At 36.8% G+C, this 18,178-nt stretch overlaps 1 protein-coding gene across 1 annotated transcript in view; it reads left to right on the top strand.

The window, feature by feature from the left end:
- Positions 1-17,957, top strand: part of LOC131325665 (isoleucine--tRNA ligase, cytoplasmic) — a 54,938-nt gene extending 36,981 nt beyond the window's left edge. The window contains exon 28 of the mRNA XM_058358028.1: positions 17,815-17,957. Within this exon, the coding sequence (XP_058214011.1) occupies positions 17,815-17,919 (105 nt within the window). The 3' untranslated portion in view covers positions 17,920-17,957. The remainder of the gene's footprint in view (positions 1-17,814) is intronic.
- Positions 17,958-18,178: the final 221 nt, after the last annotated feature.

Genomic DNA, 18,178 nt, shown 5'->3' with positions numbered 1-18,178 from the left:
AGAATTTGAAGTATTGGACATGCCCAAAAGCACTAGATAACTTCTCAACGGGAATATGGACAATGGACTCCGCTTTTTTTTTTTTCAACATTGTATGCATCAGTACGAGTTAGAGTCCGAGAGAATGTAGAAGTGGGTTAACAATTAAAAAGGGTTATAAATGTTTCCCCGGAATCTAAAGTGTACTAGCAGATAGAAAAAGAGTTCTACTCTAAATTGATCAGACCATAGACAATAGAAAACTTAACTTGTTGAAAGAGAGAACACAGACCAGATAGTTAAGCCGTTCCTGCACAAATTCAGAGGAGGTTTTTTTTTTTTCATACGGTATATTTCAGCGGGGTTAGCGAGCTGTTAGTATATGTTAATTAAGGGGATTCGGAGGCTATCCATAGCCCTAAACTCCAAACCTGCTCCCATGCTAAGTTCGTAAATCACATAAGGCTTACACGATTGAAGCGCATGCAGCAGAATTAAGATGCTTCAAGATTTTCACGATCGACGAATTGAGGCCTGCTCTACAAGCACTGATTACGTACACGAACACCGTCTTCTCTTCACGCCGGGTAGAGGAGACTACTAGAGTCTGCTCTTAATATCCACACCGCAAATCCTAGGGTTCTTAGATGGAAACCCTAGAGAGAGAAGATATTTCACACGAGAATATTTTCTAGAGGAGAAGGAGAGATCATGGAACTCTAACTCTTTGTTATTGTGTGTATCTCCAAATATCTGCAGGACTATATTTATAGATTCAAGTCCAAGAGTTCAAAGTTTCCTAATAGATATAGGTGATCTATTATCTTGGAACTCTCCTAACAGATAGAGATTAGGAGTCTTGTTTCATCTTTCTAACCAACTCAATCACATAACCCATGTGGACGACTCATGTGGGTTGGGTCCAATTTGAACTGATGGACCCATTTTTCTAACATCTCCCACTCGTACACATTGGGCAATATGAAAATATCTCATCCATGTCAATCTTATCAATTCTCTCTTCATATAGGAAATGAGGCGTGCGACCGACGAAGAAAGAAACAAGCTTAATAGGAGTACCATATTAAGCTTTCATCATACTAACATGGCATCACTCTAAAAGATCTCGTCATTTCCCTAGACAAATCTAGCCACATTGGATCGAGCTTCTCCAATCCCTCTTGAGTCCCAGCTCAGAGCTATGCTCAACCCCCTTGCGTTGGTGTGCTTCAAATTTCAAAATTACTTTTAATTTTAGTATATGCACAGTATATAACAATATAATAACTTGTGCCGGCACAAAGCACAACTAACCGCATAAACGAATGTGATACAAGAAAGTCTTCCTCGAGCCCTCATGTCTATCCATGTTAGCCTTGCTACTTTCCCAATCATGCTTTATGGGACCCTGACATTTCGTGGCCTTAGGTAGTCAAGATAGAGTAGTAATACAAAGTCTCTACTTTGTGACATAGTCTCAAGTCAAGTAAGGGCCACTACAACAAATTACACAATTTCCGACTAAGATTGCCGACTAAACAAAATTTAGTCGCCAAATATTGATATATTACCGACTAAATTAAATTAGTCGGTAGAAGTTCTATTTATTCCCGACTAAATCTATTTTAGTCGCTAATACAAGGTATTTTCCGACTAAAAGTAAGTTTAGTCGGTGAAAATTAATTTTTAACCAATTAAAAAAATTAATAAATAAAATGTATTTTCCCGACTAAGTGTTTTGGTCGGTATTTATTAATTTTAGCTGACTAATAATAAGTTTAGTCGGTGAAAGTTAATTTTTAACCAATTTAAAAAAAAATAAATAAAATACATGTTCCCGACTAAGTGTTTTAGTCGGTATTTATTAATTTTAGCCGACTAATAATAATTTTAGTCGTGAAAAATAATTTTGTACGGATTTAAAAAATCAATAAATATAATACATTTTACCGACTAATTAATTTGGTCAGTATTTATTGATGTTAGCCGACTAATAATAAGTTTAGTCGGTAAAAATTCATTTTTTTACGAATTTAAAAAATCAATAAATATAATATATTTTCCCGACTAATTTGTTTGGTCGGAAAGTATTATTTTTTCGAATTTAATAAATTAGAAATTTAATTCCGACTAATCTAAATTTACTTGGTAATATGTTTTTATGCTGACTAAAAGTAAATTTAGTCGGAAAATATCTTTTTTTTGAATTTAATAAAATAGAAAACGAAATTACATTTCCGACAAAATATATATTAGTCGGGTAATATCATTTAATCTGAATTAAAAAATCAAATACATTTCCCAACTAATAGACTTAATCATGGAATATCAACTTTTTCCCCTTCTTAAAAATTTCAAACAACAAAAATATTTGTTCCAACTACATTGATCACAATGCAACCTTTCCGATCACTACTGCTCAAATTTTTTTTCTTCTTAATCATAAGATTCTCGTAAAATTTTGGCTCAATCGGGCCAAGGAAGGCCATTTATTGGCACAAAAATTCTTAAATGTAAAGTATTTTGTTGTCCCATTAAGTGTCTAACCATATGCGGTTAACTTCATTCTTGGTATGAATGTTCAAATTCGTATTACGTCAAAGATAGATGATTTCGATCGTGAAAAAATACCTCAGGCCCCGCTCGGTTAGTTCACTATAACACTTAAATTTCTCCGAACGCATTAAATGTCTTCCGATAATGTGGTCGCCAATACCAAATAATCTCCGATTTTAGTGACAATGCTATAAGAAGTAAGTCGTGAAATCTTAACGGTTCACATCGATCATTATAAAAAGTGACTCAACAGTAACCTTAACTATATATATGCTTGATGTATTTGATAATTAACTAATTCTTATGTTGTACTTGTTATTATAGTTGTAACGTCCCAAATTTTGGGTACGTTAAATAGACAATTTTATTGAAACTTCAAAATAGAGTCTGGCTCATTATTACATCACAACCTCCATAAGAGCATTTTCATTACAAAAGGGAGGGAAACTAGGGTTTTTAACTACAGCTCCGCTTGCTCCTCCATCTTAGCCAGCTCTTCAGCTCCAAAAGCTTCCAAGGTGTAGAGTTCACCCTGTTCATCTATAAGGTTTGACACATTACACCGGCGTCGTCACCAACATAATATGTCAGGGTCACCAAAGGTAACACCGTGAGCTACGAAAGCTCAATAGAGTATACCATACCCACTAACTCTTAACTTACAAACATTAGATCATAATATTAACAATTTTCACATAGTACATGCATAACTAACAAAACAGTTAACAATGACACATCCACATTCACTATTCAAACTAACGTTGGTGTCCATGATTTTTTGAGTTTCTCCTACGCGACTTGTCGTAGACTGTGTCACCATTTTCCACATTTCATAATCATATCAACATTTCCAAAATCGTTTTTAACACACCCAACCTCAGTTCCGCCGCGCCGGTCTCCCGAGTATCCTCACAATGGTTCCGCCGCGCTGGGTTCCCATTGGCCGCAAAACTTTGCATTGGCTCCTCTCCGCGAATAACCAAGCCATATTACCAATGAGACTACTACGTCCGGCCCCATTGGCAATCTTCACAATGGGCTACCAAGTCCGGCCACATTATGGTTTTCACAATCCATGCAATGGGCTACCAAGTCCGGCCACATTGAGAGTTTTCATTCACACAACGGGCTACCAAGTCCGGCCACGTTGCGGTTTTCACAAATCCACACAATGGCTACCAAGTCCGGCTACATTGCGGGTTTTCTTACACACAATGGGCTAGCACGTCTGGCCACATTGCGGTTTCAAAACATACCTTACCATTAACACACCCTAGGTGCCATATTTCTACTTTCTCGATTTCTGTGTCTCGTTTTCATGCAACGACTCCGCGGTAGGACTTTTCACATACGTAATCATAAATCATTCATTGTAATCTTGAAACTAAACTAGCAAGATCATCCAACTTTATATTATGAATCATGCTCAAATCACCACCTAAAGCATAACGCCACACATACGGAAACCTTTGGAGTCAAAATCACTTATACTTTACAACAAGACAAGTAATGCAAATAATTCATAACACATGCTCATAGGGCTGTTACTCGAAACCGGAAAAACCGGACCGGACCGGATTTTTTAAACCGGTTGAATAATTTCGATCCGGTTAAAATTTTATAAACCGGAAAAATAATTTCGATCCGGTTTATGTGTTTTAAAAACCGGTTGAAACCGGAACCGGTTATATATATGTATAATATATACATATATATATAAAAACATAGGGGAGGAGTTGAATTATGGGTTTTTGGTTGATATTTTGTGGTGTATATTGGTCTAATAAATATATTTATTAGATAAAAACTATTTTTATGGGCTTAATTATGTTTTTATGGATTTTTTTTTTATGTATTGGGCTCAAAATTGATCATTTTTTGTTGGGCCCAAAAAAAAGGGTTGAATTATAGATTTTTGGTTGATATTTTATGAGTTGAATTGTGAATTTTTTGATGTGTTGAGCAAAAAATATGGCCCATGAATGAAAACCGGATAAACCGGATAAATCGGACCGAAACCGGTTGAGCCGGTCGAAACCGGACCGGTTTTATCTCAACCGGTTCCGGTTTCTAAAAATCTCAAACCGGATATCCGGTTTCGACCAAAAAATACACTCAAACCGGTCGAAACCGGACCGGTATCACCCCTACATGATGCTCATAATCATCTAAAGATCAAAATATGAAACTTCTATCAACGATAAAGTCTTATCTTTTGCAAAACCGTTCTTTCCTCCTTTGTGGGAAATTCAAAACAACACATGTGTTTATTAGGGTAAAAGTCGATTATTCCAACATGTTCATACTTCCATTAGCGAAAATAAGTTATTAACTATCATGCATTTCAATATTTAAAGCAATAGATAACCTTATATACGGAGAATCTACTTATATTTTTAACATACGGTTATATGTTATACTTGGAGTTGGTGGACAAAGAGACTCTACGTATGCTTAGAGATAGCGTATATGGGACTCTATATATACTTAGAGATAGCGTATATGGGGCTCTACCTTTCTTCTTGACGGTAGTGGCGACTACGGAGAGAATGTGTACGTCGGGCGGAGTAACTTTCTACGGTTGGCCTCTGGTAGCTTCGAAAGAGAAAGGTTTCTCTCGAAACTAGATCATGACTAAACTACTTAAACTTTATGGATCGAAGGGTGTTTGAGTGGCGGTTTAGTGGCGGCCTAGGATGAGTTTCTTGAAAAACTTAGGAAGAACTCAAGAACAAGGAAGAACTAGAAAAAATAAAGTAAGAACACAAGGATTCTAGAGAGAAAAGTTGAATGGGTGAAGGTGTGAGTTGAATGGGAAAGATGGGGTGCTATTTATAGCCAAACTAACTTCTATTACCCAATGAATAAAATTTTTCCTAGTAAATATTGTTAAATGGTTAAAAGGGCAAATCATGATTGAAAGCCTTCCCTTCCATGACTTGTCAAATCCAATCTTTATGCATAAGGCTATAAAATCAAGTAGGATCTTAGGCTTTTTAGGTAAATCTAGGTGATCATAGTCTAGGTTGGCAAGTCTTACAAGTCTAGGGTAGGGTTTGATTAGGCTAAGGCATAGCCTTCCATGTTTAGTCATTCATAGGTCTTGGTAGTAGTCAATTTCTAGGATGATTAAATGCTACTTTGGAATCAAATCTAGGATGATTAAGGCTAGGATTCTATGCTAGAAATTGACTAGAATGAGTTGTCTAGTCAATTGGATTTAAGGCTAAAATAGGGCTAAAGAGGTAGCTTGTGCAAGTGTACAAACCTCAAAGCACACACATGCACCTCTCTCTCTCTCTCTTCTCTCCTCTCTCGGCCTCTCTCTCCCTCTCTCTCTCTCTCTCTCTCTCTCTCTCTCCCATGCATATATATATATATATATATATATATATATATATATATAGGAAAGTAACTATAGTATAAATAGACTTAAGGCTATAACCCTAGGCATGACTTGTCTTATCAAATTGTATATATATGTATATACACTTGGCAAGTCTAATCTCTAATAACCAAGGGATAATAATTTTCCTAACATTTGTTACCCAATGGGTAAAGAAAAAGTAAGATTGACATGAAAGGTTGAAATGACAAAGTTGACTTATTGGAAGCAAGGTACAAGATTCCCATGTGACTAGTCTTGTCACACACACACACACACACACACACACACACACACACACACACACATATATATATATTAGTAGACTACTTACTATTATCCAATGGACATTATCTCTCCTAACATTTATGGACCAAAGGGCAAAGAAAAAGCAAGGTTGACATGACATGACCCAAGATTCTTTTCTTGACTTGTCACATCAAAGCTTTATTGGCCATTAAAACTCTATTACCCAACGGTTACAAGTTTTCCTAGCGGTTATTAACCAAAGGATGAAAGAGAAAGGAACTAGGTAGTTTGGTTTCTCCAACTAACCGGTTGAAAACTAATTCTACTTGCCATGTAGGATTTCTAGTCAAGAAAATAAAATTTAAAGATTTTATTTAACTCGTTAGGAAAATATACAAGTGCTTTCATAAGCATACTTGTCTTTAGAAAAGGACTAAATTGTCCGGGACGAAAAGATATAATTTTGTAAATCTCAAATCTAATAATGACGGATTATTAGAAACAAAAATGAAATTTTTAAAGAAATCCAAGTAATTAAAATAAAATTTAAATATTTAACAAAATTTTTATTTACCAAAAATCAGGGTCGTTACAATAGTAGCCACAAGATCGCAAGACAATCTTGACGATCGAGATCGTTGATTTTCTTGCACTTGTTGAATTATTCATTTCAGTAAATTTGCGGCTCGATCAGGTTTAGAATATCCCTTTATCGAGATGTGAATTCATTAGAAAAATAGTATTTTTTGTTTGATCAATTGTCTAACGCACAAGATTGCGAGACAATCTTGAGATCAAGATCGTTGATTTTCTTGAACTTGTTGAATTATTCATTTCGGTAAATTTGCGGCTTTAGAATATCCCTTTATCGAGACGTGAATTCATTAGAAAAATAGTATTTTTTGTTCAATCAATTGTCTAACGGAAAAATCTCAACTGTACTATTAGTAAAAATGATCTAATTGATAATATAAGAGAAGATAAATGGTTCTGATCGCGCAAAAAAATCTCAAGTGGGACTCGGGTGGTGTGTTATAAGACTTTAATATTTTTGGACGCAGTAAAAGTCATTCCGACTCAAAGAATTATTCCCTACTAAATATTTAGTTGGCCAAGACAAAAAAATCACCAACTAATTAATTTTTGGTCGGGAATGATACAATTTTTTGCGCCACTCTGAAATTTTTGCAGAAAAAAATGGTGGGATTTAGGTAATTTTCGACTAACTATTTAGTCGGCAAGTCTTTTATAATACAAAATGGTGCCGTTACACCTTATCCAAACCCATCCAGTTACACACTTCCCCATAAGCCTGTTAATGGACCAGATCCGATCTGGATCCGATCCGAAAATCCGATAATCCGAAATCCGGTAATTCAAATACGGATTCGGATTCGGATCGGATTAAATCCGTTATCTAGGGGTGTACACGGTCCGGATTGGTCGGTTCTCTAGAAAATCAGTAACCGAACCATTTCAAACGGTTCTAGAAAATTGAGAACCAGAACCTAACCAGTATATGCATGGAACCTAACCAGAACCAAATCGCAAGACCGGTCCGATTTTGGTCCGGTTCCGGTTCTATCCAATAAGCATCCAAACACTTATTCACAAAATATAAACTCATAAAATTAAAGAAATAACAAGATAATCTGTTGGAATAAGAAATGAATGAAGAAAATAAAAGTTTTCCTAATAAATGAAATTTCATCTCTAAATAAATTAAGTTTAGCAAGGAAAAGATTAACCTACCAAATTCAAATACTTATTTAATTACACACACATATGTATATCTATATTATTTTAGTTTTAAACGGTCCGGTTCGGTTCTAACCACGGTTCATTAATTGAGAACCAATAACCAAACCAAAATTAATGGTTCTTATTTTTTTTGGAACCATAACCTAACCGTAGATCCGCAGAACCTGACCAAATAAGACGGTTCGGTCCGGATCGGATCGGTTCTACGGTTCGGGCGGTTTTCTTGAACACCCCTATTGTTATCAATCCGAATCTGAACTTTATTTTTTTAAATTTTTAAATTTTTTTAAAAAAAAACAGTAAATTTTTAATTTTGAAAAAAAAATGTTTAAGAAGTTGTATTTTTATTTTTACTTTTTATTTTAATTTTTTTAAAATTTTTTCGGAAAATATTTTTTTTTGCTAAAATTTTTGAAGTAAAAAAAGTTTTCGGATCCAGATTACAACTATCGAATTCGAGTCTTATCGAATCCGGATCGAATTTGGGTTTTATCGGATCCGGATCGGATCCGGCCCATTAACAGGCCTACTTCCCCAATCTCCCTCAAGCATCGTCAATCAGTCCATCCCCTCCTAATTGACCCTCTGACCCTTCTCCAGCCGTGGTCGCTCAACCCCTCTCTCCAGCCGCGGTCTCCACCATTCAGCACCGTCGCTGCTGCCACACCCACAACGAAAATCCCTCTCTCCTCCGACTGTGGTCTCAGATCCTCCTGCTCCTCTCAATCAAACCCCTCGACGAAAACCCCTCGCCTCCGACTTTGCATCTCCAGCCGGTCGAGCCACTGTATCTCTCTCTCGCTCGCTCTTGGAAGGTACTCACTCTCTCTCTCCCTCTCTCCCCCCGCTACAATCTCAGTTTTCAGTGCTCCAAATGAACAAATCGATTTGGGTTTTTAGTGCTCCAAACAAAAAAATCAATTTGGGTTTACTGGGTTTTCCAATTTGGCGGCTGGGTTTTGAGTAGACATTTGCTTAGGTTGTATTTTGTGACTCAGTGTTGGTTATTTCATATCTTTTAGGTGAAAGCATTTGATGTTTTCTGGCGAGTTGGTTTTCTGATAGGTTGTTACTGGTTTGAGTTCTTTTTCAATTTTGATGTACATTTTGGTTATTTTTCTTCTAGACACTGCAGTACTGTACACTCTGGTTTAAGTGGTTTAGCTGTTGAGATTAAGACCTTTCCATGGGTTTGTATTTCAGTCGATGTTTTATTTAGTGGTAATTGTTTTGAATTCGTCAGCTGCTGGTCCATATATTTAATGAGTTTTTATCCATATATTTAATGAGTTCTTATCTGAAAGATCCTTCATAACAGAACTTGACAATTGGCAACCAAACAAGTTTCCTATAAGTGTTTTTGAAAACTATTTCAAACTGTTTACAGTAGAACTGTTAACCTGTTTTTTTATTTTATTTTACGACAGTATGTTTGACGTGGAAGCATTTGATCTTTTCTGGTGAGTTATTATATATGCTCTCTTTGGAACTTATGGAAAGTGAGGGAAGGGAAGGGAAAGAGTGTTGCTATATGTACCGACCACGGGGAGGGAAAACGTACCGACGGCCGCCGGCGGGCCATCTCCGGCCACCGGACGGCCGATCCGAGCCGTTCAAAAATTCTAAAAAATAAAACCGAGGGGGTCAACGCGGGAATCAAGGGCATCCGAGGTGTTTAGGGTGCTTGATCAAAGAACCCTTTTTTGTGTATATATGTGTGTGTACATATATACACGAAAAAAGGGTGCTTTGATCAAGCACCCTAAACACCTCGGATGCCCTTGATTCCCGCGTTGACCCCCTCGGTTTTATTTTTTAGAATTTTTGAACGGCTCGGATCGGCCGTCCGGTGGCCGGAGACGGCCCGCCGGCGGCCGTCGGTACGTTTTCTCTCCCCCAATGGTCGGTACTCATAGATTTTTCGGAAGGGAAAATAATTAAGGAGGAAAATGTGAGAAAAGAAAGGGGAAAATTCTACTATGCTTAGAACCTATTTTGCCATTTTCTCTTCTCTTGCCTCAAAAACCAAGCAAGTGAAGGGATATTTTTTAAACTTTCCCTATTTTTCTCTTCCTTTCCCCATGTTCCAAACTAAAGCTTAGTTTTCTCATTGGTTATTATTTACTTTTTCAGTTGGGATGTACCTTTTTAAAAAAGAAGAAGAAGATTTCTATCGATCAGACTCTGTTCTCTGGTTTAACTTTTGGAATCTAGGACATTGGGTATGTATTGCGGTCGATGTTTTATTTAATTTGTTTGAACTTTTCAGAGACTTGTCCATCCATATATTTGAGTGTTTGTCAGCAATTTTGTATCTTGCTTGGTTCCAGTATTCCCCCCCCTTGAAATCTGTAATACTTATGGTGATGGAAACAGTGGTTATATATATAAACACAAAAGTAGCAGCTTATGGGGGTTTATAGACAAAATTTTAAATGTGATTGGAGGTAAAATTACTTGTTAGAAAAAAGAGCTAGAGGTGAAAGCCAAGATTCTTTAGGTAGAAGTTCTTAGGGTTTGGTATTTCTCTGTGAATAAAATAAATTTGGGACGCCGTGCACAAATCACACATTCACGGATTGATTTATGGTAAAGAAGGAACAAGTGAAGGAACGTATAAGAAGATGATAGGTGAAAATGATGAATTTATGTTTGGTTTTCCTAGTATTTTTTGTTTTCTTGGTAAATTCCATAAAAATTCCAGGATCCAAACAATTGTTTAAGCAAATGGATAAGTGGGGATAGGGATGAGAAAAAGGTTGATGAGATTCAAAAAAACTATGAGTAGGAACAATCTGCAGGGACAATCCACAGGGACAAACGCGTTTGGTCCCATTTGGATCCCGAAAATATCTAAAAAAATATCCATACATTTTTGAATATTATTTTATGGGGCCCTGTAAAAAATCAGCTCCAGTGGATATCGGTAAGTATTACTTTTGGATAAGTAGGGGCGATTTTAGATTTTTTTGGGATCCAAATGGGGCCAAACGCGTTTGTCCCTGCTCATAGCAGAGCTCAATGAGATTCTAGTGTATGGTTTGCGCGGTTACACCGATGAATGCGACACCAATGTGCTGTAAATTACTGCTGATTTAATGCCCATGACTCCATGAGCTTACCTTGTCGTCATCTGGCTAAGGATCAGTTTATCTGTCATATTAGGCTGCTTTTTTTACCACGTTTTTCTCTGTTCAATTTTGGTCCTTATCATTTAATTACGAAATATTTATTTCATTACTGGCTAAGGATTAGAATTGACTTTGAAGCTAAGTAGGAAATCTTGTTTTAGCATTTTTTTAATTTTTTTGAGGTTGCTTTCGGTACTTCATTACTAATGTGGCAGTTTCGTACTCCCAAAAGAAAAAACTCTTTGTGAACTGTGGTTAAGTTCCCAAAACTTAACGCCAAGTATGGTGTCGTTAGAGTGCAACTTTTATGGCATTTAGACGGTGATACCTCATTAGGATTACAAATCAAGAGCTGCATTACAGATGAATGACCAACTGCCCTATTAGGTCTGCCAAAGTCTGTTATCCAAGATAGATTTAAGGAGTATCACCACCTGCTTGTAAACCAAATGAAAACATGACCCATGTATTGACACTGGTTTTTCAAATAACTGTCTTTGGGCCTTGCAAAATGGGAATATTTCCAGTTCCCCTTTTCTAGATGGTAGGATTCGAAGAGCTAGGGCGGGGCAAGAATTTTTGGGCAGTTGGGTGGATCGACTAAGCCATATTTTAGTGTACAACAAATTAGATAGGCGTGTTTGGTGGTGAATTAGAAAAGGGCAGAAGCTAAGATTATAATGGAAGTTCTTAGGAAAACCTTTTAATATTCACGAGTCTTCTTATACCTATGTGCGACAAGTTCTTCAAGTCAGTGGAGTCTACCACATGTAGCTCCGCCCTTGTCAGTGGCAATAGACTAGTTTCTTAAGTACCATATATTTGCTTACAGGCAGGGATCACACGCTTATCATATCATAGCCGAGCTTCAACAATAGAAAGTGAACTCTTTTTGTTCTCAATTCTTCTGTCTAATGTTTTTACCTGGCATTTTAGTTGGAATTAGTTAGATCTAATTTGCTATCAAACTGTCTTTATGGCTATTTGTAAAATCCTACTGCCACAAAAGAAGGAATGTTTAAGTTCCAATTGTGTTGTTTGCTCAAAAAGTACATTTCTCTTTTTTCAGTTTGCTCGAATTCTTTTTTACTTTGGCCTTTAAGTATGAATTTTTTTTTTTTAACCATCTCATCCGTTGGTTTTTACTTTAGAAAAAACATTATTATTGGTTGTTGGGTGTGTGCTTAGGCCATCCACAGCGGTATAATCAAAAAAGGATAACCAAAAGTTGACACATCAGCTTTTGATTATTCACTTAAGAGGTTGCTAAGCTTAACAATATTAAGCTTCACTATGGTCCCTTCTAGTCCATAATCAAAATATGGAAGTCTACTACAATTTCATTCTCTCTCTCTCCCCTGTTTTCCGTCATTCACTTCCCTCCATTTACGTTTTTTATGAGTTAAAATATATCGATTCCCTCTCTTAATTTTGAAAAAAAAATCGGTGACTTTCTTCTCTCCTATTATGATTTTTTCCTTCTTTTTTTTTGGGGGGTGGGTAGTAGAAACAGGAAAAAAGAGTGAAACACCTTAATCCGGTGACGATGGATTGAATTTTAGATGATCGAGAGATATGAGTTTCACTTTTGGAGGAAAAGAAAGAGAAATAATTTGTTGGCGAAGTGAAAAAGATATAGAGTAGCGAAAAAGCTTGGCTACATAAAATTTTTATTCTTCAATTTTATTTTTTTAACCAAAAAAAAAAAAGAGTGGGTGAAGAAGGGAAGAAGAAAATACTAGTTGAAACACGTATGTATACAAATTTTGGAACTAGTTAACTTATGTGGTGTAGGATTCACAAATTTTAATTATTGAAAAAGGTTGTTAGTTTTGGTTATCCAAAACCCAAAATTTGATTATTTCTAAGGATGTTGCTAAGTTTGATTATACCATTGTGAGTAATCTTTTGCATCAACATTGTTAACTTTAAAAACAATTGGCATTTGATTATACCACTGTGGATGGCCTTAGATGGTCTACCTTGGCTATCGGTCATTATATATATATATATGAATTCACAATAAATTTTTTTGATCTAGTTTAGACATTTTTAGTTCACGAACTTCTTGTAGTTAAAAAGAGTCATCGGCATCACATTTGATCACAAATTTTACGTTTAATTTAGACTTAGAGCGTCTGAAAAGGTTAAAACGCAAAAAAAAATAAGAGAAATAAAATTTGAGAAAATATACTGACTGACTGATCCAAAACTCATACAGTTGATGCTCTTAATACGAACGGGCATTGCCATTGCTAGTATAAGGAAAAAAGAGGGTCAGCAATATGTTTTCTCATTGGGTTGGGCCATGTTCCCACATTGGGTTGGGCCATGTTGCACATTCTGTTCCATGTGGAGAGAATGAATTATGAAAATTTTCAAATACAAAGAAAGTGAACATAGGAAATTGAATGCTCTGTTTAGAAGGCTGTCATATTTTGTTTTTTGTTTGCCTTAATGCAGGAGTTTTTGTTTGCCTTAATCCAACGTAGGAAATCTGTTTTCTGGAAATCATTGAGTTTTTGGTCTAGTCAGTGCCTGCGTGGACAATTGATGCACCTCTCCACTTACCTTTTGTACAAGGTTCATCAATGACTCAATTTCCTTTTTATTTTAATAAAGGTCTTCAGTAACTAAAATTGGAATAGTTGGAAGGGGAAGTGGATATTTAACCCTTCTTTTTTACTGCTGCATTATCCATGTGTAGGTTGTGTGGCTAGCTCTAATCTTATAGTTATTTCTGTATACATAATTATGTCAAGATAATTTTTCGTTCTGGCTTCTAATTAGTCAATATTTACCATGTTCATGCTTTGTGCAATGGGATACACTAGTTCATAAATACTAATGATAGATTGTTCTTTTTTTTTGGATTTTACAGAGACGACGTTTTAATGGAGTATCGTGCAGGATGTTAGTTATTGACTATGAAGATCGAAGTTGGATTTTGGTTGTGGACGTGCTTGGATTTTTTTTGGTTGTCCGTTTGCATGTTGAAGTTGAGTGTTCACAGGGTTTGGATACATTTTGTTACTGAGCTTGGATTTTTTTTATTTCCACCCCGTGGTGGACGTAATGTTATTTTGCACTCTAGGAATTTGGATACACGTTGTTTTTTAACTATTTGGTGGACATCTCTCTATTGATAAAAGTTCGTATTTATTTCTTGGAATTTTTATTTTGTATTAATTGCATTAGGTTGGCAATTTTGTGGATTTAATGATTGTTGGTTGAAATTTACAGGGAATAATAATGTGGAATAAATTTGTAGAAAATTTTGGAATGACAAATTGGTATGGAACATTTCCCGACTAAAGTTTAGTCACCAATAGGCCACAAATTAGTTGATTCGAAATGACATTTACCGACTAAACTATTAATCGGTGATAATTAAAACACATCCCCCGACTAAACAATTAGTCGGCCAATAGGTAACACATTCCCCAACTAAATAATTAGTCGGCAACTAGGTAACACATTCCCCGACTAAATAATTAGTCGGCCAATAGGTTAAACATTCCCCGACTAAACCATTAGTTGGCAAATAGGTTATGCATCCCCGACTAAACAATTAGTCGGCCAATAGTAACACATTCGCCGACTAAACTTTTTTTAGTCGGTAACAACCTTTGCTGACCCTCTTCCACCGACTAATGTGCCGACCAAAATTTTTAGTCGGGGAAGGCTTTTGCCAACTAAAATGCCTACAATTGCCGACTAAACCTTTAGTTGGGAATGGTGTTTTTTCTTGTAGTGGGCAATGAGTGGTCAAATAAATGACTCTTAGAGCTCATATAGTGATAGGAAAGGGATCCACGTTATCACTCCTTTAAAAGTATGGTAGACTACAACACATGTGGTATGATACATGCTACGATGGAGTAATCCATAAAGATTGTGTCACTCCTAAAAAATATTGTACAGACATAAGTACAGTCGCAACTAGAAGCACCTTACTCGAAACTTTCAAATTTGTCGCATGCACTGCGCCCTATCTAGGTCTCCATCTGGCTCAAGCAAAAAGCTACATAGTCTCTGTGTTTGGTCAAGTGACCTCATCTTGGTCCAACCAAGGTGACAATACTCTAAACTCAGCATCATATAAAGAGTATAATTATGTCTCATCTCGTTTGCCCATCAGCGCTGAGGTAGGTTACCATGTGAGATGGTTAAAGCATTCTTCTTACGGCTAGATCCAATCTCCTGGTCCCTGCGGAAAGGAAAAAGAATTTCACGCTCTTCCTTTCGGGAAGGGAGGATTAGCAAAATCCTATTGATTGCAGCTTTCTCCAGATACTCAAGGATGAAAAGCAACGAGCAGAGCTTTACGAAGCGAGCAGTAGACTACTTTACACCTTGCTAATGACATAAGTAAAGACACCAGCTTCAAAGCCCATAGATAGTAATACGTAAGAGGAAGGTGACTAAACAACTATGCTACTATTCGCACCCCAAACCTAGAACCGATTACTTGAAATCCAACGTAAGTGCATAATAATTTAAATACAACATGATTTTTATTATCACAACCAACTAAAATATAAAAACCAGTGCAACAATAAATATCTGAAAGTGTCTCAATAAAGCATAAACAACTCAAATCCTACGAAGTCCTAGACTACTAACATGGCTTTCAAAGACATCCCTCGGTATAGGCTTAGTCAAGGGATCATCAACCATACTTGTCGTGGATATATGCTTTAGGACCAGCTCTCCTTGCGCAACCATATTTCGAATGTAGTGAAAACAAATATCAATGTGTTTAGATTTTCCATGATATTTGAGATCCTTAGCATAAGTAAGAGTTGCCATACTATCACAATATAGAGTCACAAGCCAACTAGATCTAGGCCTTGTGTCAAGGCGTTGGAAGAATCTCCGCAACCAAACAGCCTTTAAGACCTATTTATTGCCAATAGTCTTGCACCCAAACAGAAGATCAACCAACTCCCACACCTGATATTTGCCCATAGAACTAAATGCATCCTCCATAGTAGCTAGTCATTTCTTACAAGCAGGTGAAGACAAAGCCTCATTATACAAACTAGGCTCATCTTCCTCTTGAGCAGCACACATGAACGATTCCCCTTTAATCTTAAAATGAAGGCGAGGAATACTTTCACAATGGCTCTTACGTGGTGGAGGATCTCGAGAATCAATAGTCTAGTGGAGTACTCCCACTAGGAGGCAAGCTACTCCCACTAGAAGGCAAGCTACTCCCACTGTTCTCGACGACCATAAGATGAGGATTTAAACTCCCACGTACCCTTGCTGATAACAGGTGTAACTTCTTTTGATTCACACATCTCATAAAGATTAAGATCTCCCCTCACATCTTCTCTGCTTGGAAACTCATGTTCAATGAAATTTACGTCTCTGGACTCATCAATCTCAGTCAATCTACCATCAGGTTGTTCGCATATCATAAAATAATGCGCACACCTGATGACCCACAGGTTCTCAAATGGTCAAGGACTGGCTTCCTACCTGCCCATAACTCATACGGTGTAGAAGAGGCTAATTTACTTGGCACGCGGTTAAGGATGTAGGCCGCACTTAATAGAGCATCTCCCCAAAAACTAATTGGAAGATTACTATGCGCCATCATCAACCTAACCATATCTAACAGTGTATGATTTCTTCTATCTGCAACACCATTTTGTTGTGAAGTACCTAATCTCGTTAACTGTCATTGGATACCTTTATTTTCATAGAGCCCTTTAAATTGCTCAGATAAGTATTCGCGTCCGCGATATATCCTCAGAACTTTTAGGGTTCTTTCTTTTTGATTCTCAACTTCTTTAACAAATCGAAATGAAGCAGTCCGATGCTTCTGATTTATGAGTGATCAAATAGACATATCAATATCGCGAAATGTTCTAATGTACTAGCTCTAGTGGACTTGTAGCTCTCACTGCCTTACGGAATGATTTTCTTATAGCTTTTCCTGCCATGCAAGACTCATATATTGGTAGGTTGACTTTAACGAGTGGGCCTAAAAAGCCTTCTCAAGCTAACCTAGTCATCCTATCTTGGCCAATATGGCCTAACCTGACATGCCATTTCACAGAGCAAGAAACAACATCATCATCATGAAAAGCCATAAATGCCTTATTATTTAAACCATCCAAATCCAAAACATAGAAACCAACAGAAATAGATCCTTGCCCAAATGGCTTATTGGTTGGTTGAGATTTGAGAGTGTTTGGCAAAATTTGCCAAGGTTTCTTCTTGCTTTCATTATGTTGCCGAAGATTTCTGACACCAGTTGTAGATATATATACTCCTATATATTCTTGAAGCAAGTTCTTCATAATGGTATACTCTGGTTAAAATTGCTGGTGATTCTTGCTCAAGAAAGCTTCCATGGTATTTCTAATTTGGCATTTTCCATCACTTTGGCGATACCCGCGTTATTATTCAACTCCAATGCTGTTCTAGCATTATGCGGAGGTAGAGTTTTGAGTTCCTCTTATATCTAGGAAAGTTGCCCCAGCTTTAAGCAACCTTGTAATGTTTCTCTCTCTCTCTCTCTCTCTCTCTCTCTCTCTCTCTCTCTCTCTCTCTCTCTCTCTCTCTCTCTCTCTCGTTATATATTGTTGCAGAGGACACAAAGTTTGCGAATGGTTTACAGATGTATTTGTTGTCAAGGGATTATCATAATTTGAAGTCAGAATTTCATCTTGGAAATGGAAAGGTTTGTTTATGCCCCCAGACCGTATGCTTTCTGGTTATTTTCCTCTTTTTGTACAGGTTACAGTCGATTGCATTGAAAATCAGCCTGCCGTTGAAGTTGCGTTGGGAGTACATGTGTTCTTGACGGTTGGGGATTATTTGTTGAGCACAAAAGCTCACTGATTTCATTTCAGTTGATTGCATTTAAAATTTACCAATCATCTTACGGGAAAGAAGATAAATAGGGAAAAAGAAGTCGTGTAACCCTGCGGAAGCAAATCTCATGGGGGTTTTGTTCTTGTTTCATTTTTACTATATACGACGAATCAGCACTTTCAAAGGAAAGGAAAATATTTTTGCAGGGAAATTAGGTGCAGGAATGTTGATGGTCGTAATGTCGTATATCCATTTCATTAGGTAGGCCTTTCTGTTGCCATGGTGG

This window comes from Rhododendron vialii, chromosome 5a (assembly GCF_030253575.1).
Source record: "Rhododendron vialii isolate Sample 1 chromosome 5a, ASM3025357v1".
Lineage (NCBI taxonomy): Eukaryota > Viridiplantae > Streptophyta > Magnoliopsida > Ericales > Ericaceae > Rhododendron > Rhododendron vialii.
Note: the sequence above shows the minus strand (reverse complement) of the source record. Positions and strands in the feature narration are given on the sequence as shown.